The 25,319-nt window shown below is 46.8% G+C and overlaps 1 protein-coding gene across 1 annotated transcript in view; it reads left to right on the forward strand.

The window, feature by feature from the left end:
* The first annotated feature begins 686 nt into the window (after positions 1-686).
* LOC144823101 (interferon-induced transmembrane protein 1-like) overlaps positions 687-25,319 on the forward strand; it is a 47,262-nt gene continuing 22,629 nt past the window's right edge. The window contains exon 1 of the mRNA XM_078681279.1: positions 687-1,245. Coding sequence (XP_078537405.1) covers positions 997-1,245 — 249 coding nt within the window. The 5' untranslated portion in view covers positions 687-996. The remainder of the gene's footprint in view (positions 1,246-25,319) is intronic.

The raw sequence follows: 25,319 nt of genomic DNA on the forward strand, positions 1-25,319 counted from the left end.
GTTTCTTTCTGCCCTAACCAGGAGTGAGGCCCATTTTCTAGGCTTGCATTTCAACATTGGCAGCCTATCTGCACCACTGTTGAATTAAAGTGATTTTAAAAAAATGTGGGATGGTGAGGATGTTTTTCTGGGCGAGAGATCCCATTGTTGTTTGGAAGGGTTTTTTGCTGGTTAGGAGAGTGAAGATGAGACCACAGAAGGTGCTAAGTCGAAATGATGGTGAGCTCCCTGAAGAGACTGCTAAGAGAGACAGCATGTGATTCCAGCCCAGCATTATTCGAAAACAAATGTGAGTTGGACCTCTCAGGCCATTTGAGGACAGAAATGAAGGAACATTTCAAAAAAATTGAGACAATCTAATTTGCCATTAACTTGTACTCAGTTGAAGGAGATAAAGCCGTTTTCTTGATTACAAAAATGGTACTCCCAAGTAAATAGGAAGCGCTGTAATATCTAAGCCCGTTCTTCACTTTGACGTCTAAAGTGCAGCCATTTCTCCTCCTCTTTCCCCGTACTTCCCCCATCGCAGATTCCCCATTGAGGGTCGGACTGGCCTAGGCTATAGGACATCAGGCCGTGACCGATGGACTGCTGTGATAAATCAGTGTCTGGGCCGATTTGACGTCTGTTTTATGGCCTGGTGTGCCGGTTATTTTCTGCCCCCTTTCGCTGCACGCAGGCACTCGCCCATACTTCCCTCTTCCCCCTTCCCCCACCCTGCTGCTGGCACCCCCAACTCCTTCACTGGCAGTGGTTTGTGAGCACCCGGGCCACGCCCTTTCCTCACTCGACCTGTTGTGCTGGGATTTCTCCTCCCTTGTCTGGGGAGGCGCCTCCCTCTCCCCGCCTCTGACTGGAGTTGCACTTCGCCTGTAGTGCGTGCACCGCGTCCCCCCTTCACTGAGCCTCAACGCTGCGCACTGAGACGCACGGGAAGCTTTGTGGGAGGTTTGCAAACTTCAGAGCCGCAGGCCCCAGATCCCGTCCTCTGAGTCCATGGATAACGGCAACTTTCAGATGCCAGCCGGCACATACCCCTACACCACCAGCCCCTACGAGCCCCTGAAGGAGGAGATGGAGGTGGGGATCCTCCCGCACCGCCAGGGGTCGTCCGTCAACTCCACCGTGGTGAACGTGACCACCTACCACAACCCGCCCAGGGACCACCTCATCTGGTCCGTCTTCAACACCATCTACATGAACTTCTGCTGCCTGGGCTGCATGGCGCTAGTCTTCTCCGTCAAGGTGAGTCCGTGCCGCGTTTTCCAAGTCCCATCGAGATGTGTCTCGGACTCGTCTGTGCCTCTGAAAGTGTCGCTGGAAATTTCAATCCCCATCCGGGAGATGGACCCTAATATATTTTACACCCCGTGCGTCGAACCTGGCTGCATCCCTAATCCATTTAATTCTAGTGCCCGTTTGCGTTGACCGTTCATGCGTTCCGTGTCTTGAGCCCACGAACCCACCGTGTCTGCCCGTGCACCCTGCTTTGTGCTCCTTTAGGCACATTTTAATGTGTTTCAGTAGATGGTTAGCTTTCAGCCCTTCTCGGAAAAGCAATGTAATTAACGCCGATTATACTGTATTTATAAGTAGCATTCATTTGTCCTGCCTACTTTTAAATGTGTGTTGGTAAGAGCCAGATCCAAGCCTCGGAGTCTGCTCCACTAGGGGCCGAGGGTCTGCACGAGACATCCAGGACTGAACGCGAGGCACCTGCCTTGGCTCACCTCCTAACAAGCCAGTCTCTGTAGGTGCCCGTATAAGATACCTGTTAACTTCTGTTCAGACTGATTAAAAAAATGTCTCAGTAGGCTTTGATGTAGTCGCCCACTTTTCAAACATGTTTCGCCTCCCTGAAGCTTTAATTCCCCATCTACCTTTTAAGGGATCGCCGTCTTAAAGGATTTATTTCACCTGAGTTTTTGAGGCAAGAGTTTGACAGGCATGATATGACCGGGTTTCAGCCCGAAGGCGCAAAGATTGTTTTGCCTTTCTTTCAAGGTCATAAGTGGAGGCAGTCCAGGCCGGCGGTCATTTGTCTAAAATGGAAGTAAAATCTAAAGGAGAAAGTAAAAAAAAAAAACTGACAAAACGGCAGTGAAAAATATCAACGTTCCAGAGATCGATGACAAAAAAAAAAGTGCGTTCATCTGTACTGATTAAATATAGTTTCAACCTAAGTGACACCACAAAACCCCACTCTTCAGCTGCCCCTTTGGAGTCCAGGTGTCGATGTCAGCTCCAAGAGACCCTTTAGGGTTCTGTGCACTTTTAAAAGGCAGTCAGTGAGGTCTTGTCTTCTACATCCATCTTTTTGCAGCCTCTGCATTCTGGTGGCAAGGCCAGGGCTTTAAGTGGGATGGAAAAATCGGGGTCTCTCAAAGGGGCGGAGACAAGGTAATAAAGGGCGTGGCTTAAAACCACTCAAGCTAAACACCAGTGCTTAGCATAGTGTGCGGCCTGACTGGCATTTAGCTACTTCTGTCGTTGCATACAGATATATAATACAACACTTACCATTATACCTACAAGCCAGGACTATTGGCTTTGTCAATAGTTGTTAGTTGCATAAGATAAATAAACAACAACAACTATGGTGTCCTATATTATATTGAAAAATGGGTAGATGCTGACTTTGGGGCTTGGGAAGCAGGCTCGAGGGTCTGCTGTGCATCCCGTGATTCAAATGTGTGTCCTTGTGTAATAGAACTGGCGCTCATGTAAAGCGCTCCGATACCTTCAGGTCGAGTTCGCGCTATATAAACCCGCAGAAAAAGAAAGGTTCTGAAATGATGAGCCTGTGAAAGAACTGTGACAAGTCTGTTTGGAGTTGCAAAATCAGGGGTGGCACTGTTGCAGAGGTGAGATTTTGTTTTTCCCCCTGAGGGTGAGGGCAGCAGTGGAGAGCCCAATGGGGACCGTTCTCAGCACCTGATTTTTAGAGTTGCCGGGACGAAGTACCGCCAGGACCCGGTCCATTTAAAGCCTTGGCAAGGGTACCCACAATCCCACACGATTTTCCTAACACCCCTTGCATGTTTGTGCACCTAACACCACACGTGCTTCAGTTCCAGACGGTCTTTCCTGGGACACCATGAGGCTTGGGTTAGAGGGTTTCCATGCAGAGAATCCCTATGGCGGCGCCTGCCGCTCGGCCCAGCCCACAACTCAGCTGAGCTTGAAATGAATGATTTCCTCGGTCAGTGCTTGCAGAGTTGCTGCTCAGTGGTAACAGCAGCCCATGCTGCCTGGCTCCTTTCTCACTATCTTTTTCTATATGTGTTCTCTCGGCGATAGTAAGTCTGCTGGTCATTTCCAAAGTGATTCAGAAAAGGGGGTGGTGATGAACAGAGTGCCTGAATTAAGCAGACCACTCTTACCCAGTCCAAAGATCAGGGCTTGATCCATCACCGTTTTTTAGCTCACTGCACCGTCCCAGCTCAGAACTTGGCTATATGCAAATTAGTCTGTTCCTGTCCCAGTGCATGATGGGAACAGGGCAAACCAAACTACCAAGCCAATTCTTATACTGGGAAGGAAACAAGCTTCCGGGGACCGGTTTCTGCCATTTCAGGCGTCGTCGGCCCGGCTTGCTTGAATCCTGATGGTGCAATGAGCAAGGGACTCACATCTGAGTATACCCTTCCACGCTTATGGTGGACAAAATGATTCAGAAAAGGGGGTGGTGATGAACAGAGTGCCTGAATTAAGCAGACCACTCTTACCCAGTCCAAAGATCAGGGCTTGATCCATCACCGTTTTTTAGCTCACTGCACCATCCCAGCTCAGAACTTGGCTATATGCAAATTAGTCTGTTCCTGTCCCAGTGCATGATGGGAACAGGGCAAACCAAACTACCAAGCCAATTCTTATGCTGGGAAGGAAACAAGCTTCCGGGGACCGGATTCTGCCATTTCAGGCGTCGTCGTCGGCCCGGCTTGCTTGAATCCTGATGGTGCAATGAGCAAGGGACTCACATCTGAGTATACCCTTCCACGCTTATGGTGGACAAAATGATTCAGAAATGGGGGTGGTGATGAACAGAGTGCCTGAATTAAGCAGACCACTATTACCCAGTCCAAAGATCAGGGCTTGATCCATCACCGTTTTTTAGCTCACTGCACCATCCCAGCTCAGAACTTGGCTATATGCAAATTAGTCTGTTCCTGTCCCAGTGCATGATGGGAACAGGGCAAACCAAACTACCAAGCCAATTCTTATACTGGGAAGGAAACAAGCTTCCGGGGACCGGTTTCTGCCATTTCAGGCGTCGTCGGCCCGGCTTGCTTGAATCCTGTTGGTGCAATGAGCAAGGGACTCACATCTGAGTATACCCTTCCACGCTTATGGTGGACAAAATGATTCAGAAAAGAGGGTGGTGATGAACAGAGTGCCTGAATTAAGCAGACCACTCTTACCCAGTCCAAAGATCAGGGCTTGATCCATCACCGTTTTTTAGCTCACTGCACCATCCCAGCTCAGAACTTGGCTATATGCAAATTAGTCTGTTCATCACCACCCCTTTTCTGAATCGTTTTTGGCCACTATAGGTGTGGCAGGGTATACTCAGACATGAGTCCCTTGCTCACTGCTCCATCAGGATTCAAGCAAGCCAGGCCGACGAGGCTGAAATGCCAGAAACCGGTCCCCGGTAGCTTGTCTCCTTTCTGGTGAAGAATTGGCTTGGTAGTTTGGTCTGCCCTGTTCCCATGATGCACTGGGCCAGGGACAGACTAATTTGCATATAGCCAGGTTCTGAGCTGGGATGGGGCAGTGAGCTAAATAACGGTGATGGATCAAGCCCTGATCTTTGGACTGGGTAAGAGTGGTCTGCTTAATTCAGACACTCTGTTCATCACCACCCCCTTTTCTGAATCGTTTTTGGCCACTATAGGTGTGGCAGGGTATACTCAGACATGAGTCCCTTGCTCACTGCTCCATCAGGATTCAAGCAAGCCGGGCCGACGAGGCTGAAATGCCAGAAACCGGTCCCCGGTAGCTTGTCTCCTTTCTGGTGAAGAATTGGCTTGGTAGTTTGGTCTGCCCTGTTCCCATGATGCACTGGGCCAGGGACAGACTAATTTGCATATAGCCAGGTTCTGAGCTGGGATGGGGCAGTGAGCTAAATAACGGTGATGGATCAAGCCCTGATCTTTGGACTGGGTAAGGGTGGTCTGCTTAATCAGACACTCTGTTCATCACCACCCCCTTTTCTGAATCGGTCATTTCCAAAGTGTCCGAGAAATGTTTAAATATCCTCCTTCTATAGGAAGCTATAAAATATGCGTCTTCTGCATTAAAATCTTCAGTACAGATTTGGACTCGCATAAGCCACAGGACAGTGTCCTATTAGATCAGGCAGTTTGTTCTCATTCTGCAACAGTCCGTACAGGGAAACAGCCTTAAAGCATGCATGTATTTACCACGCTAAATGTTGCCACACATGCCTTTGCCACTCAAAATGTTACCACGCCTATGCATTTACAAGGAAAATATAAGTATTTCACAGGTAAGTGTGTAAAATATCTATCTAGTTCTCTATTTATCTATCTGTGTATATATATATATATATATATATATATATATATATATAGAAATAGATATATATATATATAGAAATAGATATATATATATATAGAAATAGATATATATATATATATATATATAGAAATAGATATATATATATATATATATAGAAATAGATATATCTATATTGGGGCAAAGGTGTTTAGGAGTGGGTGAAGTTATTAGTTGGCTAGGGTATGTTTAAGGTGGATAAGGTACTTGGGTGGTCAGGGTATTTTTAGGGGTTAGGGTGGGTAAGGGTATTTGGGTGCCAAAGGTATGAAAAACAGCAAGAAAATGCATTTATATCATAGTTGGACTCGAAACAATGTATCATTTTGTTTGGCATCTTTAGTTACATTGGGCATGGGCTGGAAATAAATTATAGTAAGACTGATAAAGTCAAAATATGCTTTATTCGAGATTTCACTCATAAAAGCAGAAACAATTTAAAAATACATTTAGATTGCCAATCAATTACAATAAGAGATAAAAAAACATATTATTTACAATTCATGACTCAATTTACAATCCAAGATTTAAAAATATCATACATCAATAATTGACCATTTAAAAGTTTTAAAAAACTAATTCTTACTAGTTACTTGAAAAATATCGTGGATGAGTTAAACGGACAATTTACCTGGACAGAGAATAGTCAAATGACTAGCAGTCTCCATCCAGTCTAATCTTGCAGTATACCAGACAGAGAATAGTCAAGTGGCTAGCAGTCTCTGTCTGATCGACCATGCCCATCCAAGGTATTTGGCAGTTGCTATTAATATCCACATGTCACTACTGGTGCATAGAATACGCAAAGCAGCTAAACTACTGGTAGTCCCTAAATTCTTGCACATCGGTTTTAACCATACACGTCTTGGATTCAGATAGGCAGCACAAGAAATTACCCTTCGTTTCATTAGCGGAACCACAAACAGGACAGCTAACATTTGCGCCACCTTCCCATTTAGCAATCAAAGATCTAAGCGGCAAAGAACCTGCTCTCAATTGGAATAGGAGTTTTCGGTCACCTGGCCTTGTTATACAGTCCCAGTAAGGTTCCAAGGAAGGGTACAACTTAGCCTCTAAAAATCCTTCAGTCATAGATCCTAAGCTGGTGCTAGTTCATCCCCGGGAAGCTACCTTTTCCCAATAGATTTCTTTTAAAGCTCTTTTAGTAGGGAAGACTGACCCAGCTGGATCTGACCAGAGCAAGCCCATTCCAAGGTCATTCAAAATTGCTTTCAAGGAATTAAGCCACCTGTTTTTAGGGCTCGGACTCCTCCCCACTGAAAGTGGGAGGAGTTTCGAGATCCTAATGTTAAAGAAGAGAAAAAAGAAGTATCTCCTAGGGCTTTGGCGAGACAAATTCCACACATTCCTTAGCGTGTTCTGTCATCTGGCCAGTGATTCGTGTTCGTTGTGTTGTCGTTTTAATAGGCTTGAAGTGATAGGGTAAATGTAGTTTTGTTCCGCCATCTTGGGCATTTTTCGTTCGTGCTCGCGCAAAGAAGTACATTAATTATAATTAGGAGCTGTCAGGGTGCCTCCGTAAGTGAATCCAGATGGCCGGGCGCGTTCACCATTCAGCAGCGCTCAGCGCGCAGCTTCCTTGTTCTTGCATGTTATGACTACGTTGCGTTGTATGAATAAATGGGGATACGGTCATGGCGCCGCTTTAATTTCTTTCGTATGTCACTGAGGTCTAGACATGCCGATCATTGCGGTGGTCTCCGGGGCTTGTTTACATTTGGGCACCGGAAATACGGGGTACGAAGCAGAGTCGTCATTTCATCAGGACTTGTCATTTGCTGGTTTGTGCACACCGTTGCAGCTTCTGCCGCTCTCAGAGCTCTCTATCTTTGTCGAAGTTTAAACCCTGCTTCCTCCGTTTGTGTGTCTTTTACTTGCCGCGGGTTGTGTGCAGAATTACGCTGCAGCTGATGTCCAGAAGAAAGCGGAAAGAAAACTGCGGCGCATCGCTGCTCTCCGGCTGATTGGCTATATTATATATTTATAACGCCCAAGAATTGCTCTTTCTCTGTATTCGTTCCTGCGGTTTCTTATGTCAAGGTTGAAATGTGTCCCCTGTGCTGACGGACTGAAAAGGCTCCGGACCAGCACTGCACAGTCAAGGTCAAACTGTCAGTGTGCAGTAAGAATGCCTCCATTGTCTGCAACGTAGGAAGCTGCCAAACAACTTCTATCCGCGTTTCTAATTATGCGGTGGTGAGACGGCTACTGTACATTTGAAGACCCAACTGCACACTTATGTATAGGATCCACGTTAGAATGGCGTCGTTCTATAGGTGTGTCTATGATCTATTAACTGCATTTATTGTATTATTTTGTTGTGTAGCTGTATGCATGTTATATATCAAAAGCCAGATGGGCCCACAAAGGGGGTTGTAATTGGGTATTTTGCGTCTGTTTTCCGCCCCCTCTTTTCTCACTACCACCGAGGGAGGCGAGGAAGGTATTCCATTTCAGGAAGGGTCAATCTGGGTCTGCCCCGCTCACTGAGGGTGGGTGGCTAGAGTTCCATCCGACCCAGGGCTCTAGTCGGGGTACCACGCAGGTGGACGGCGTCCCCCAACTTATTTTAATGGGAGCTCGATAACTGGAGCAAATGGAGCCACACATTCACTCTTTGGCCTCTCTGGGGCGAGATCGGAGCTCATTCAGAACGCTGCTCACGAGTGGCGGTGCAGAGTGGCGGTGCAGAGTGGCGAGTGGGGGTGCAGAGTGGGGGTGCAGAGTGGGGGTGCAGAGTGGGGGTGCAGAGTGACAGTGAGTGCAGAGTGACAGTGAGTGCAGAGTGAGTGCTGAGTGACAGTGAGTGCTGAGTGACAGTGAGTGCAGAGTGACAGTGAGTGCAGAGTGACAGTGAGTGCAGAGTGCAGAGTGCAGAGTGACAGTGAGTGCAGAGTGACAGTGAGTGCAGAGTGACAGTGAGTGCAGAGTGACAGTGAGTGCAGAGTGACAGTGAGTGCAGAGTGACAGTGAGTGCAGAGTGACAGTGAGTGCAGAGTGACAGTGAGTGCAGAGACAGTGTGTCAGGGTGCACATTGTGTGAGTGTGCAGAATGAGTGTGCAGGGTAAACAGTGTGTGACTATGCAGGGTGACATTGGGAGTGTGCGGGTGAGCAGTGTGTGAATGTTACGGGGCAGTGTGTGTGTGCAGAAAACACCACACACACATACACCACACACACATAACGCACACACAAACCACACACCTCAGTCTCTCAACACCACACACTTGTCACCACTCAACACAACACACTCACCACCACACTCACTCCCCAGGCTCACCCCCACAGACTCACCAGCACACACTCACCAGCACACAGAAAACAACACACACAACAACACACCCCCAGCCGTCAATGAATGCTTTCACCATGCACAAACACCAACAACCATCATCCATCTGTGCACGCTTTTACCAAGCACACACCCACCAGCCGTCAGTGCACCCTTCCACCAGGCACACACACCTCCAGCCGGCAGTGCACTTTTCCACCAAGCAATCGCAGTATGGTACACTTTACTTTTAAACATATTCATATAAAGCACAGCATGCCACCATTGGTAAAATTACAATTCAACCAACATACTTCCACTACACACCACATGCACACACTCCATAACACATGGCAAAAAGACATTGGCATTTACAATGCCATTAGCTCAAACTCAAATAAATCCGAGCCCGATTGCATTTCTAATGCTTGTTATGAAATGTATCCGCTTTAATGATGTCTAAAAACCCCTCAGCATAATGCGAAAGCTCAGGCGTGGTCCAGAGCCTTCTCCAGTACAGAATTGGTCGAAGTCTGACCAAGTCTGCAACCGGTTTTCTACCCAAGTCATACCTGAGAGGCAACAAGGGAGTGCTTTTCGGGACACCAGTTATTGACCGGAAAAACTTATTTTCCGAGATTTGTAAGGCAGCCACCTTCTCGAAGCCCCATAACTCGGCACCGTAAAGTGCAGAGCCAAGAGCTTTTGCCTCATATACCTGCAAAGCAGGCTTAATAGGTTTCGTCAGAGACTTTCTAATAGCACCTGATAGTTGCCTATGCCTCAATGTAGCTATATCTATATGATTACTCCAAGAGTTCCTATTTGAGATGTGCATACCTAGATAAGTAAAAGTGTTCACCACTTCTAAGGGTCGACCGTTCATAATAATTTTGGATTTAAAACTAGGATGGGGATTAAAAGTCATAAGTTTCGGTTTTGTCACATTGACCTCCAAACCATGCTCACCGCAGAATAGATCAAAAATAGCTAGTGCTCGCTGGAGACCACTTGGGGTTTTTGATAGGATAAGCGTGTCATCAGCTAACATTAATATTGGTATTTTAATATCAGCTAGTGAAGGGGCATCCAAGTCTGCCGATACCATACGTGAAACGACTCCATTAATAAACAGTGCAAAAAGTGTGGGGGCCATTGAGCAACCTTGCCGGACTCCCCGCTCTACCGGGAAGTCCGCTGTCTCCAAGCCCTGACCCCCCCCCACTGAATTCTAGCGAATGTTGATTCATGGAGCCTCATTATTAGAGTCAATAAGTCATCATGGACACCCAGGTTCTTGAGGACAGACCACAGCTTCAACCGCGGCACTAGATCGAAGGCAGCCCGCAGGTCGACAAAAGCTGCATATAGGCTGCCTCCGCCCAGTACCACATTCTTCCACTGTAGTAAGGTAAAACGGAAAACCTGATCCACAGTACTTGTCGACCTGCGGAAACCCGCTTGGAATGGTGACAGAGCATCATTATCCTCAGCCCAGTCAAGAAGCCTATTCACAATCACACGCCCTATTGTTTTTTGTATAGTGTCAATAAGGCTGATCGGCCTATAATTGCCAGGCTGGGATCGATCGCCTTTCTTGAACACTGGTATAATTACTGCTCCCTGCCAGGAAGCCGGTATTTCTGCACCCCTTGCAATACTATTAATAAGGAGGCAGATGTACCTACATCAACGTTCCTTGTCATTAATAAAGACGTCGGCAGGAACACCATCCATGCCTGGTGCACGCCCGCTATTTACAGTACTCAAGGCCCCCAGGATTTCTTGTGGACTGAAGAAATTATCTTTAAAGTGGGTGTAATTTATATCCGCTTTAGATGTAAACTGCTTTGACTCCGCATACTGCGTACTTAAAAATTGTATCCACTCTTCTTCCGGAACATTATTATTGGGGGGTTTGGGTTTCCCCTCACCATCCCATTTAACAATGCTCCAGAACAATCTAGAGTCTTTCTTGTCACTAGCTCTTTTTAGTTCGGACCAGTGATGCTCATCCCAGGCTTTCTTTGCACTCACTATACTGGCTTTATATTTCTTTCTAGCAGATTGAATAGCCATAGTATCCCTACCCTTTAGAGCAGCACCTAAGGCATTTCTTGCGTCCCTGCAGTGGGCATTATACCATTTTGCATTCTTGGGTACTCTCTCACCATTGCCCTTTACAGGCTTCAAAAAATGGTATTTAATTACTGTGAAAAGAGTTTCATGGATTTCAGTCAGACCCCTCTTCGCAGGACCGGAGTGATTAAACTGTTCCATAGCTATTATAGCTTTATCAACTTCAATTTTAATATTGTTAATGGCCTGTTGGTTAGTTACAACGTTTGTCCATCTTAGCCTTCGCATATTATTACTAGGGACAATTTGGGGTGGGACAAGGGCACTGGAACAGATGGTCCTATTGGATAATGACCACCATTTATGCTTAATACACAGAGGATTGTGATCACTCTCACTCCTCCACACAATCTCCATGTCGCTTAACAGAGGCCATAATTTCAAACTGCAGAGTACGTAGTCTATTCTGCTCTTGTACCGTCCATTGTCAAATGTCATGGAACCATTTTTGTCACTTTTCGTCCTACCATTTAATGCTCTAAGACCTTTCTCTAAACATAAGGCATTCATACTAATCACATCCTCAGTCCAGCGCACAACTGGTTTCAACTCTAATTTCGGGACCCCCCAGTGCCAATCCTCGTCACCCCCAAGGGAAACTTCGTCTGCCACTAGAGGTTCAAATGTTCGGTTGAAGTCGCCTGCAATGACAGTCGGGTTGTCCCGGGAGTAAACATCAAGCAGGGAGCCCAAGGCCGCCAAAACCTCTGACCTCCCACCCCTAGAACTCTTCACATATACATTGTAGATGTCTATTGAACCCAAAATATCAAAATTGATTGTAATTAGTTGAATGTCTCTGTGCCCGGTTTCTATTACTTTAACAACCAATTTGGATGTCTGCCGCAGCCAAATGGTTAGACCACCCATTGGTCTTCCCCTTGGGCCTTTTAGGGCTGGCACAAAATAGTTCAAGTATCCTTGAGCAAAAAGTGGTTCACATGACCAAGTCTCCTGAAATATACTTATATCAAAAGAATTGACAAATCGGAGCCAATCTCCAGAGTCCAATTTGGAACCCAGGCCTGCAATGTTCCATGAAAAAAATGTCCCCATATTGTCCACAGTGCCATCCGGGTCCGTCAATAGAGGATTAATTACACTTTCTTCTCCATCAGAACCATCTACTCGCACAAAGGTATTCTCAATGTTAGTACCCGATACAGAAGCAGCAGCACACATATCAGACTTAGGACTTACAATAGAATTGGGGGGTAACTTGGAGGGTTCAATCTTTTTGCTACTAACCAGATAGTTTGTGTCATTTGTTGGACTTCCTTGGAGGATGCAGGTAACTTTAGAAAAGCCAAAATCCTCAACAATAGGAGTGTATGTTGTATTTATCTCAGCAAAGACATTAAATATACCACTACCTACCCTCTCAAGTCAATCACATTCATTCAGGTCTGACAATGCTGCAAATCTATTTTCAACGCTAATGCCCCATTCGGTTGATTGTGCAACCCTACCCCAGTTATTTGTTACCAAGTTCCATTTTGTTTTTAGAATATTTGGATTCACTGTGCTACTTCTCCTATAGAAAAAAATCCAAAGTTAACGGAACGATCTCAGCACTCCTACGTTGGGGGGGAAATATATGTCTTAGAAGCTCAGGGAGTACTTCTGGGCTTAAAAAATGCAGCACTACACAATCCCCTTTCAGTTTTTTTGCGCTAGTCCCTATCCAGTCCACCCTTCTTGCCATAGTAATCTCCCCTGCTAGCTGTTGTTTTCCTCTCGGAGATATCAACATGTTATTACATAACCAGTGGTAAGCTTTAGTAATCAAGGAAGAAGTAGATTCTACTTGACCTGATTTTAGTGGAGGGACGTTTGCCAAGACCAGAACAAGAGGAGAGGCCTCTACGATAAGTTGAACAGGGCCTTGGTCTACACCATTCCCTATAGGGTTTGATGGTATAATTTCATTGGCTGTGACCCGTGTACCTTTATCTGCTACCTGTTGAGTAGGAGGCGGAATTGATCTCACATCATCACTATTGCTCCCCATCCCATCCCTAGGAGTATTTATCAATGGTATAACCCTGTTTGTAACTAGAGTTGATATATTGCCCACCTCCTCCGCTGTCTTGTTTAACCACTTCCATGCTAATGACAAGGTCAGCTCGTCATGCAGTTTACTGGACCTGTGCTTATGATGAGCTGACCTTGTCATGAACAATGGGAATCCAATCTAGTCAGCACCCAGCGGGAAAAGCCTTAGCAGCCAAGGTGTTAACAGTCCCCCTAATCTATTTACCTCAGCTGTTAATAGGTCAATTTTAGCTACCAAAGGTTTAATTATTGATTTGATCTTTGAGTCAATCATACTCACTAGCTTGTTAATCAAATCGTCACCCAATATCTCCTTCTCGACTTGTTCTCCATTCACTTCTGTTATAGCAGCGGCTTTCAATGGAGATACAGTTTTTTTCCTACTGGAACGTAACCCACCCCGTTTACTCTGGCCCTTTCTACATGCTCTTATAGGTCTAGTCACAGGTACAGATACAGGGGGAGGTGAATCAACTTCTATCATGTTTAACTGATCACCTGGATCATCATCTAAGTTAACAGCAGGGGATGTATTCAAGTCAAGATTAAGATCAGCATTAGGACATAACTCAGTAAGTGAAGCATCACTACTATATACTTGTACCGGAACTTCTAAAGCAGTAGGATCTGAGAGAAAACTCTGCGTGGAGATGACAGGTGGTGAACTCAATCCCAACGATATACATCTTGTGCTATTAATTTTGCTCACAACCTGGACTAGATAATTATCCATAGTATTAGGTACAGATACAGACCTTTGTTTAGACATGTTGAAAAGCAGTAGTTAATATCCGACTGGAAGTATCACCCCCAAACGAAAAAAAGGTAACCAATTAGAATGATCTACAGCGTATACCAGAATATATTGTCAAAGATATTTCTTACTTAATAAGTGACACTTATGGCCTAAGGAAAATGCAGGCAGAGGTCCTGGCCCAGCCCAGTTACGGTCAGTCACGGACTGTCACAGACTGTCCGCCCTTTGTCCGGGCTTCGTCCGGCGCGTCCCGCACGCGTCCTCGCGGGACGAGGGCCCTGACACAGCTTTAAGCGCCTCCTGGTGCGCTCGTTGGTGGCGTCAGCGTTGTGGAGCCAATAATCCTGGGAACTGTAGTTTTTAGTCCGACCGGCGGAGCCAAGTCCGGCCGGTCGTCCGTGGAGGTTGGGGGCGGCGCCAAGCCCAGCCGTGAATCAGGAAGCTGGTGCTGTTATTATGAGCCCCGGTGACAAGAACGATAAACAAACAACAGGGGACTCTGCCCCTGACGCAGCTTTAAGCGCCTCCTGGCGCGCTGGGTGGTGGCGTCAGCGTTGTGGAGCCAATAATCCTGGGAACTGTAGTTTTTAGTCCGACCGGCGGAGCCAAGCCCGGCCGGTCGTCCGTGGAGGTTGGGGGCGGAGCCAAGCCCGGCCGTGAATCAGGAAGCTGGTGCTGTTATTATGAGCCCCGGTGACAAGAACGATAAACAAACAAAAAGACTGATACAGAAAGTGTTCTCCTCAAACATTTGAAGCTATATTTTTTTTAACAGGCTAAGAACTGAAAAATCTACTTCTCCAGGGCGAAATAGTTCAAATACACCAGTTATTCAAATTCTAGAGCATTACTACTTGAACTGTATAACACTCTTAGGCTTAAAAGACATTCGATGTCCAGCGGCGGTCCCTCAGTGATGGCAAAATAGCGTCGATCGCCGCTGAAAGTGAAGGGAAACATGAAAAGTAAAATGGTAATAAACACACTTTATTACCGTTTTATTTTTCATTTAGGCAAGCAGTAGAGTCTTGAGAGAACAGGGCGGAACAGTTAGCACAGTGTACATCAGTTTAAAGTGCGCATGTCACTTCAGGCTGCTGTCTTTTGACTGCCAGCCTGACATGCGCACTTTAAACACTCTAACCCGAGCTGTCTTAGACAGCTGGGTGGAGTACAAGCTCGGGCCTGAAGGAGTGTCATACCAGGGCGCCCCAGCCAATCCTGGTGCTGCTCTCGTGCTGCCTGAGCAGCATGAGAGTGGCGCCAGGATTGGTAGAGGGGGAGTTGCACAAAGCTTTGGAAACTTACTGGATGCGCCACCGAGTGCTGAGATAGGAAAGTAAATCTTTTATTTCTTTAATTAAAATGGACTCTCTGACAGGCACTGTGAGTAACTCGCAGTGCCTTCAGCCTTAACTGGCCTGTTATAAACACTGTTTAAAACTGACCATGATTGAGGGCTTCGGCACTGAGCCTAAGGGCACTGCTGTGGTTGTATCTTGTTTTGTTTTAACCAGTGTCAGTGGGTTAAATTTCGCCCACCAGTTTGTTTGCTGCTGGACACCACTGTGTGTAACTAAAGACGATTAATTTAAAAGTAATATCTCTGGTACGAGTGAAGTTTGTGTGGGATTTCTGTCCAACGGTGTCTGTTCCAAAACAACTTATATCTGCTAGAGTAAACATTGGGTATTGAAACCAGGGGGCATATGTACAAGACCCTATAGCCACAGGAACATCACTTTTTGTGGCGTTTCCGTGGCAATAGGGGTCATGCCTTATATACAAGGCAGTGTTAGGCCACTTAATGTGGCTTAACGCTGTCTTGTACATAAGGCCCCTTTCACGCTATGTTTGGTGTATAAGGGGTGTGCAGTGGGTGTTGTGGTGGGCATTCCACTGCAACACCCATTGTATTTGAGCTGCCCTCTATGTACAAGGGTGACATACATAGGAGGCAGCGCCAAAATGAAGACGAGGAAAATCCTGGTCTTAAGTTGGCGAAACGAGGAGAAATGAATTATTTCTCCTTGTTTTTTCCATGTGTGCAGCCCACATGAAAAAAGCAAAATGCCATTTTGTAAATTTCATGTGTGCTGCACGTGGCAGCACACATGAAAGTTACAAAATGGCCTTTTAGGATTGTTTGTGTACAGGAAGGGACACCTTCCTACACATAACCAATACTCCTCCTGCACACAGGCACCCTTGCACTCTGGTGCAAGGGTGCCTGCGTTGGCGCTAAGTTTTTAAACTTAGCGCCATCACAGGGGGAAACGCAAGGCTGCACCACATTCTTGTAAATATGGTGCAGCCTTGCGTTTCCGAAGTGGCGGAGCTTGTCGTTAAGCCAAAGAGGCTAATGACACGCTCCGCCACTTCATTGTTCATATCTCCCTTGGTGTCTTTAGAAAATAACGTTGAAAAACGTGGTTATCCACCTGAGGGGCATTCATTTCTGAGACCCTAGGAAACCAGAGGTGTACAACACAGATTCCCAGTAGTCATCGAGTGCCCTGCGACTCAGAGAAAAGGACATGTTTGAATAAACTGACAGTCCAGTTCTGTGAACCCGTACTGCATTTTTTCTGGTTCTGCTTTCACTCTTTGCTTGAGTGCTTGGATGATCTGTGGTAAAAAAAATAGATGTGATTGAAGTGCTTGGGAAGCAACGTTCCAAATGTGTAAAAAATGTGGATTTTTATTTGGTGCGCGTGACTGCACACAAAGAATAAACACAGTCCTTGTCAGGGTTACTATGAATCCTTGGAGTCACGTTGAAAAGGGAATTTTGCTTGTTACTTAAATCATTGAGTGTTTCTGCAGAACACAAGTCCTGGATTCCACCACTGAACACCAATTTCATCATGTTGAAAGGGGGAGACCAGCACTTTCCTGCTGGTTAGCTGGGGTAAAGCAGGGGCGGCTCCTCTGTTATGGCAGAGGAGCGTCGCCCCATACAAAAAAAAATTACGATAAAACCATTTTATTTTAGAGCAGGGGTGGGGCCAACCCGTTGAGCATCACGTCACAGTAGAGAGGAGTGTTTCCCACTTATGTTTTCCCAACCCTGCTGTGTTGCACAGCTTGGTTGTAGAAAAGCCACAGGCAGCGAGCGTCAAGTCAGCCACCTCTGGCCAATCGCAGCGCTGACATCATGCCGGTAATTAGTATTACTAGCATGAGGGCAGTGTCGCGATTGACCCTTGGGAGCTTGTGTAGCGTGACCAGCGTCGGGAGGGAGAGGAGCACCGAGGCGGCAGCCTCAGGGGCAGGTAAGTGTCTTTATTTATTATTTCCCATCACCACTCCACCACATGTAAGAGGGCATTCAAGGTGGAGAATCATTGAACTCAAAAGCCCAGCTCCCTGATCAGGCAGAGATGGCTGTGACAATCCCACTAAGCCCAGGGCCGAGAAACGGCTCAATGCCCCTAGCTCACCGATCACATCCCGCAGTGTCCTGCATCAAGGGCCGGTTTGTAACAAGAGCTGTAGTTAGTAGACCAGCTTAGTGGATTATTAGAAACGTTGCAGATAGTGGCGTTGTGTGTGTGGGGGGGGGGGGGGGGGGGGCGGTTGTCCCAGGCCCAGGCCCATATTCTTAGTTTCCTTTTTAGGGGTGCAAAATGTAAAAAGAAAAGTAGAAGGATACAGGCCTGACCCAAAAACTGCCAAACCCACGCTATGCCACAGGTTGTAGAGTTTCTTTTTCAACAGTTTTGTATCCATCTCTTGCGCTTTACAGCACAGGATGACTTCAGATGGTTAGGCCTGGTAAGCAACTTTTCATAAAATACCCATGTTTCTAAAGGCTGAGTTGTGGAAAAATGTTTTTGAACTTAGTGATGACAAAACCCGTGCCCTTTAAAGGGGCAAACAACTGTTAATACAGAAAACGCAGCCTTTTTATTTAGCCAAAAAGATGACCTGGACCTAGATCGCTTGTCCTATTGGGGGAAACACAAGTCTGTTGCCTTGAGTTTCTGGGATCACCACACTGTCCACTTGAAATGCTGTGAAATTTAATTCAGTAGATAAGCCTCAGGCTTGGGAGTGCAACACAGTTGCTTACTGTAGGAGCCTGGCTTAGTATATGGTGTAATCTTATTTAAGTGAAGCACCTTGCACTAATCCAGGCAACCCAACACGTATGGTGATTTTAGTGGACTTGGACAACCTTAGAAAGTTCACTTAAGTGGTAGCTGTGGAGAGCAGCCTTCCTGCTTATCCAGAATGAGAGTTAATCAGATGACTAAAGCTAAAAAATCTTGCCTTTATCGTGGATGATTAGCTCAGATATGAGGCCCATGTGTCAAAAGTAGCATCCTCCTCATTTTCACCATCAGAACCTTGTGCAAAATGTTTCTTTTTATTCCCATAAATACCAAAAAGATTGTTTCCTCACTAATTTTTATCAAAGCTGAACTATTGTGATGGCCTATATATGAATCTCCAGGTTAAACTACTTGGTAATCTACAGGCGGTGTAGAATGCAGCAGCCAGATTGACTTTGAATATCTCTAAATACCAGTCGATATCCAAAGGCATTCGGGAACTTTACTGGTTCCCGGCGTGACGCGAATTAAATTCAAGGCACTCTGTGGCCCATAAAGCCTTGCACAGAGAAGGACCGACATTTCTGTGGAAGGCTTTTAACTGCCATTCACCAAGTAGACTTCTGCAATCTACCAATACAAAATTCAATACCACCATAAGAATCAGGAAAGTGATCTGGGGAGGAAGGAGTTTCATGCACGGCTAGGCTGTGGAACTCTATCCCACTGTATCTCAGGACCATACCCACCCACCTCGCATTCAGTAGGGAACTTAAGACCTGGTTGTTTAGAAATCAACAATGCTCTAGCTTAGTAGCTCATGTCTGCGAAAGCGCCAAGACACCTATGGGTAGATGAGCGATATAAAAGTTGATATAAACGTTTTTACCAGATCTAATCACACGGTGTATATAAAAAATAATCTATTTATTACACAAAACTCACTAACGCATTAGTATATCTCCTACCCAGAGATATCATACAACTAGACAATACTTCCATTGCACATAGGTTAGTAAGCACAATACACAGTCGTCTCCAGGGGAAGACTAAATCATATACTAAAAAGGTGGAATACGAACTGCGACCATAGTTGGGTGGTGGACCAGGAGACCCAGAAGAGCTGGGGACCCAAGGAACCACCTGAGGTAAGTACCCAGGAACCCCACGGAGGCTTGTGCAGAGTGGAAACACTGCTGCGTACTCAAAAGAAGTCCGCTGGAAAGTCAGGGTTCCAGTTTTGAAGAAGGACCTTTCCCAGTGGACCTTGAAGAAACCCCCGTGAAAGACAGATGGTCAGAGTGTCACCCCACCTGTGGATACCCCAGGAACCAGGATACCTACACCAGGGAAGCTGGATGCATAGGTGTGATGTGATTTCAGAAACCGCTGTAGACCGAAATGGAGGACGTCAGTAAAGATGCCGCAGGTGAAGAAGGGGCACGAGTCTGGTGGAATCCAAGCATAGGTTCTTGAAGTGAAAATCCTGCAAGCAGAGGGGACAGTCTATGGCACTCGGAGGTGACCAGGAGGCACCGGAGAGCCATGCCCATAGATGCAGAAGTGATGACGGTGACCTTGTCGCTGCAACTGTGAGGACCAGGTGAATCTGAGGAAGACCAGGAGCTGTGCATGAGTTGTCCCACGTTGTAAGTAGAGAACCAGGGGGTCTGAGTCCAACGGGAGAACCAACAATCCTTGGCAGCTGCGATAGGCGTGGATGGTGATAAAGGAGCAACATTAGAACCAGCGAAGTCCAAGGGACTCACCACAAACAGGAGAGTCAGAGCAGGCCCCAAGCAAGCAGGGGAGCCCACAGAAACAGGGGAGAAGACCTTCAGGAGGACCCATGTGCCAAAGGCACAGGAGTCACAAGAGGACCTCGAGCAGCTCACCAAGAAGGCCGGCCCACGGTGCAGAGGATGCAGTTAAGATGCTGTACTTGGCAAGAAGAGATGCTGGAGCTTCTTGTAGCCCGAAGATCTCTGGAGTGCCAAGCCACCAAGCCATGGCAACGGCAAGTCGACACTGTGCATAGGGGGTTTGGTCCGAGCTGTTCCAACGAGGTATACTTGCCTCAAAATTGCAGAGAACAGGTCAGGCCTCTGGAGTTGCAGAATCACCACCTGCGTTGCTGAGCCTTTCGAAGTCCGTGGGACGTTGGAAGCAGCAGACAGGGCTTTGTGTTGGTCCCTGCAGATGCAGGGGAGTGACTCCTTCATTCCAAGGGAGATTATTTTGGGTGTCCTTGATGCCCACAGGTCTGTTGAAAATCTTGGAAGAAGCACAGACAACGGCAAATACTTGTAGTCCAAGTGTCCAGATGGTCAAAGAGTGACGTGGTTTCAGGCTTGAGTCTTGTCCCACGTCAATTCTGAAGAGGCACCCACAGGTAAGCCATAAGTACTCAAGGGAAAGGGTTGGGACAACTCGAGGAGGTCCCTCCCAGAGGAGGGGCTGGACAGAGGGGAGGATACTCCTGTGTCCTATGTCCAGTTTCATGCCAGAGCGGGATCCAAGGCCTCCTTGAACTGATTCCAACTGGAGTACGCAAGGAGGGTACCAAATGTGCCCTTCAAAGCAGTCTTGTGATGCTGGCAAGAGGCCCCACCCCAATACACTAAATCCTGTCTGGGGGTGGGGGGGGGGCACACTTCCCTGAGACAGGAAACCTGTTGTTCTACCTTCCCCATTTGAAGCTTGGCTCAGCAGCAGGACAGCAGATGTGTGTCTTTGGTTGGCATCAGTCATCGCTTTCAGACCATGAAAGGCTGTAACTGGCAGTAGAAGAGAGTACCCCAAGGGAGCCCCCTAGTACATAGAATCATACTTTCAACACTGTAATCAGTGTTTGGGTATGATTCTGATATGTTTGATACCAAACATGACCGGGTTCGGTGCCGCCGTTATATAGTTAGACATCTCGCAATGACTGATGTCCACTATATGTATTAAAATGGCTGACCTCACTTACAAAGCCTGAAGAATCAACTCTGCGGTGTGTAGGGGTGTCCTGCTCATGCCTGGGCACTCTCACTCGTATAACCAAGCACCCTGCCTTCAGGGCTAAAAGGCCTGCGGTAGGGGTGACTTATAGGTTTTAAGTGTAGTGAGCTCCGATATAAGAAAACCTATATCTGCATTGAGTGTTGCCAGCACCTACTCACACAGTCTGCAATGGCTGGCGTGTAGTCACAGTTTGAGTAGTCTCTCGTGGGTGGCATAATACATGCTGCAGCCCATGGGAGACCCCCGGTAAACCTATGCCCTGGGTACCTCAGTACCATAGACTAGGGACATACAAAGGTACACCAGTAGCCAATTGTGGAGGTACAGAAGTATTTGCCAAGTCTAATTTAGAAAGGATGCACTGTCACTGGGGTACTGATCAGCAGCATCCCAGTCAAACTAATTAAAAAAAAGTATGACGCCAGCAAAAATTGGGGGAAACCATGCTTGAAGGATCTTACCTTCGCACACTCACCGAGCACATTGTCATAATTTAAACCTGTTCAGATTACTAGCAAGTGGCTGTTATGGAAGGTTTTCTTTGCATTAGTTACATCTGCAAGACAGGCAGATCAGTGACTCTGCCAAGGATGGACATTTTCCCGTCCCTCAAGTATAAGTTCTTGAGTTCACATCTATTTATCCACCCTTCCTTTCGCCCCTGATCATTTCTATCCCCCACCCCGATCATGAAGCCACATCACTTGAAGAATAAAGAAAAAAATGAGATCATTCCAGTGGCCAAAATGGCGACGTCTATACATATGGCCCAGTAATCAATGGTGTACATTGGAAGGAAGGAAGGCTGGTACAGACAACATGCGTACATGGGAACATAGCGGTTGGACCGGTAGTCAATGATTAAACAAGTGAGAAAAAAATAGAACGTAATTCAAGGCTGCTTCAGTGAGCTAAGAGAAAAATAGGAGGGAAAAACTCAAGTCTATTTAGAGTTCATTGGTCGAGCCGGTTAGTGAGTGCAAGTAGGAAGTTTGTTGAGGACCGAACCTGCCTTTAGAGTATGCGTTTCAGTTATTAATGTGTGTTCTCATACTTTACTCAGGGCTTTGATGATAAAACATCATGCAGTTTGTCGTTCAAAGGCTACTTTCACACTGACTGTGTACATTGGCTCAGTTGGCGCTCTCCTCCGCAGCCACATATGCAGCGTTAAGTACACGATAGGTGGGTTATATATGTTTGCTTTATGTGTGTTTTTACAGCAGAGAAGGGGACTGTTTTTCCATTTAAATTCGGTGCAAGTGAGGGGAGGCTCTGTTACACCTCCCTTTCTGTGCGCTGTGCAGTGCGTGGTCCACGCAGAGAGATGGACATGGTTCTACACAGAGTAGGAACATCAAGGTTGAGGTGGTCAAGATTGAGGCCATGGGATGGGGAGAGGTGTCGCCACCAGAATTGGAGGCCTGGCCTGTTTGGAGGTCTCATCTTGCTATTTCAATCTTGTTTGGTTTGTTTCCACTGCTAGGAGGAGCGGGCTACTTTCCGTTGCTCGTTCCGTTTTGAGAGCTGCGTTTGAACATCTTTAGAGCGCAAGAGTAGTACGTTTAATTGAGTCTGGTCGTGTGTAGGATTTAGTGTGGCTACAAGTGCTTCCGCTGAAGTAATCTTTACTGGGACTTTCTGGGAGGACACAGTGGATGAGGCCAGAACCTCAGACCATGTTTAGGCTTGAAGCCAATCCAAGGACCGCGGGAGGGATTGAGGTCAGGGTGTACCCCGCGTGTTACATTGTACGCAGCCACTGTTTGTTTTCATTGAGCTCTGAACATGACCCCCCTACAGCAACGGACTCTGGCCTGTTGAATCTACACGGCACGCATAATCCAGGCTGTGGACGCTCCGTCTCAAGTAGGTTCAGCAACTTTTCAACATGGGTGAAGATCAGGCGGGATGCAGGACACTGGGGGAGGTGATCGGTGACCCTGGGGCATTGAGCTATTGCTCAGCCTCCCTACAGCAACGGACTCTGGCCTGTTGAATCTACACGGCACGCATAATCCAGGCTGTGGACGCTCAGTCTCAAGTAGGTTCAGCAACTTTTCAACATGGGTGAAGATCAGGAGGGATGCAGGACACTGGGGGAGGTGATCGGTGACCCTGGGGCATTGAGCTATTGCTCAGCCCCCCTACAGCAACGGACTCTGGCCCGTTGAATCTACACGGCACGCATAATCCAGGCTGTGGACGCTCAGTCTCAAGTAGGTTCAGCAACTTTTCAACATGGGTGAAGATCAGGAGGGATGCAGGACACTGGGGGAGGTGATCGGTGACCCTGGGGCATTGAGCTATTGCTCAGCCCCCCTACAGCAACGGACTCTGGCCCGTTGAATCTACACAGCACGCATAATCCAGGCTGTGGACGCTCAGTCTCAAGTAGGTTCAGCAACTTTTCAACATGGGTGAAGATCAGGAGGGATGCAGGACACTGGGGGAGGTGATCGGTGACCCTGGGGCATTGAGCTATTGCTCAGCCCCCCTACAGCAACGGACTCTGGCCCGTTGAATCTACACGGCACGCATAATCCAGGCTGTGGACGCTCAGTCTCAAGTAGGTTCAGCAACTTTTCAACATGGGTGAAGATCAGGAGGGATGCAGGACACTGGGGGAGGTGATCGGTGACCCTGGGGCATTGAGCTATTGCTCAGCCCCCGTACAGCAACGGACTCTGGCCCGGTGAATCTACACGGCACGCATAATCCAGGCTGTGGACGCTCAGTCTCAAGTAGGTTCAGCAACTTTTCAACATGGGTGAAGATCAGGAGGGATGCAGGACACTGGGGGAGGTGATCGGTGACCCTGGGGCATTGAGCTATTGCTCAGCCCTGGCCTTAGTGTGATTGTCACGGCCATCTCTACCTGATCAGGGAGCTGGGCTTTGAGTTTCATGTTTTTCCACCGTGAATACCCTCTGGATTACAAGAAACCCCGAATACTCCTTCACTTTAGATCTGCCTCTAGAATTGCAAATGTTGTTTGAATTTCTGCCAAAGGGGGTCCAGGAAGGTGTTTTTGGTTCAGCCCCCTCTCCTGGCCCACCAATGCTTCTACGCTGTCTCTTAAAGTACAACGCAGGCTTGGAGGGGGCTGCTACAGGACATCGCGTAGTCCTCAATGTTGTCCTTGTCCTGAGCCTGAATCAAAAGCTGCCTGGGAACACTGCCATAGAAATGTAGATACCAGGGTCTCGGTATATGGGTGCAAGAAGTAATCAGTCATCATGGGTGCAAGAAGTAAATAGTCCTCATGCATTAAAATAATGAAAGAATCAAACTTGCAGGTTATTCCTCTTGAAATAAATTAATGAAACTAATCGAATATGTAGGTTATTCATCTTGAATTTTATTCGAGAGAAGACAAACACATGCCTTTCCTTCAAAGCACACTTTGAAGTTATGCCCCATAATATTGTGCATGGTTATGTTTCAGCTTGCACACACTTGCGGGCTGGTGCTGCAAGACACACTGGACAGTCAATTCAATAAAAAAAAAGCTTTATTCGATGTGGAGATAAAAATCATAAACCCATTTTACCACATGATATTATAAACCATTCAACTTTTAAAGAAAACATTAAAACGTGCTGACAATAGCGTGAATTAATAGCCCTGCTATAAATAGCATATTTGTGAAAAGTTCATATACCAATAGTTTTCCTATATTAGATGACACGTTTTAAATATAAAGCTATGGCCCTAGTAAGACTTTCATTCTCTAAAAATTGTAATGCTAAAAACGCAGGGTAACTTTGTCTGAGACCAAGTAGCCTTGAAATTGGTAATATTCACATTTTCCTTGGTGCAGAATAAAATGTACAAAATAAAAGAACATGCATTGTTGTTTGCAAAGACATGTCGCAACATGAGCACATGCTCTTGGTGCTAGACCAGTCATTCATAAAGGGAAAACTGGTTAGCCTATGAAAGATCCCTGGACAGTCATTCAGGATGCCACCAGATGGGGGTTGTCATGGTGACTCCAGATCCAAACAATATGGCTTCTTACGAGGGTTGAGAGGAGGCGGGTGACCCTTCACTTCGGGACACCGCAATCCTTTAACCAGGAGTGCCCCTCCTGTGGGTGTGGGGGGCTGCAGTGTCAGAACATACCTGAAATCTGAAGGCCATATACCGCACCTTCTCCTGCAGAGACCGTTTTAGCGGTTTCTTCCCTCTTTAAATTACATTAACCCGGAACAACCCACTTCTCCTGCTTAAGTCCCACTCGTTGGAGACTGCATTCATCCCAGAAAAGAAAGAGACAAAACACTTCCTGCTCTATTCCTGAGCAGGAGCCTGGCCAGTGTGTTCAAGGACCTGGGGCTTGAAGGAAAGCCTGCCCTGCTGCAGTCTGAAGTATAAAATACAGCTATAATCAGCGGGCCCTTCAGGCCTCTGGCGCCCGGTGC

Source organism: Lissotriton helveticus, chromosome 3_1 (assembly GCF_964261635.1).
Source record: "Lissotriton helveticus chromosome 3_1, aLisHel1.1, whole genome shotgun sequence".
Classification (NCBI taxonomy): domain Eukaryota; kingdom Metazoa; phylum Chordata; class Amphibia; order Caudata; family Salamandridae; genus Lissotriton; species Lissotriton helveticus.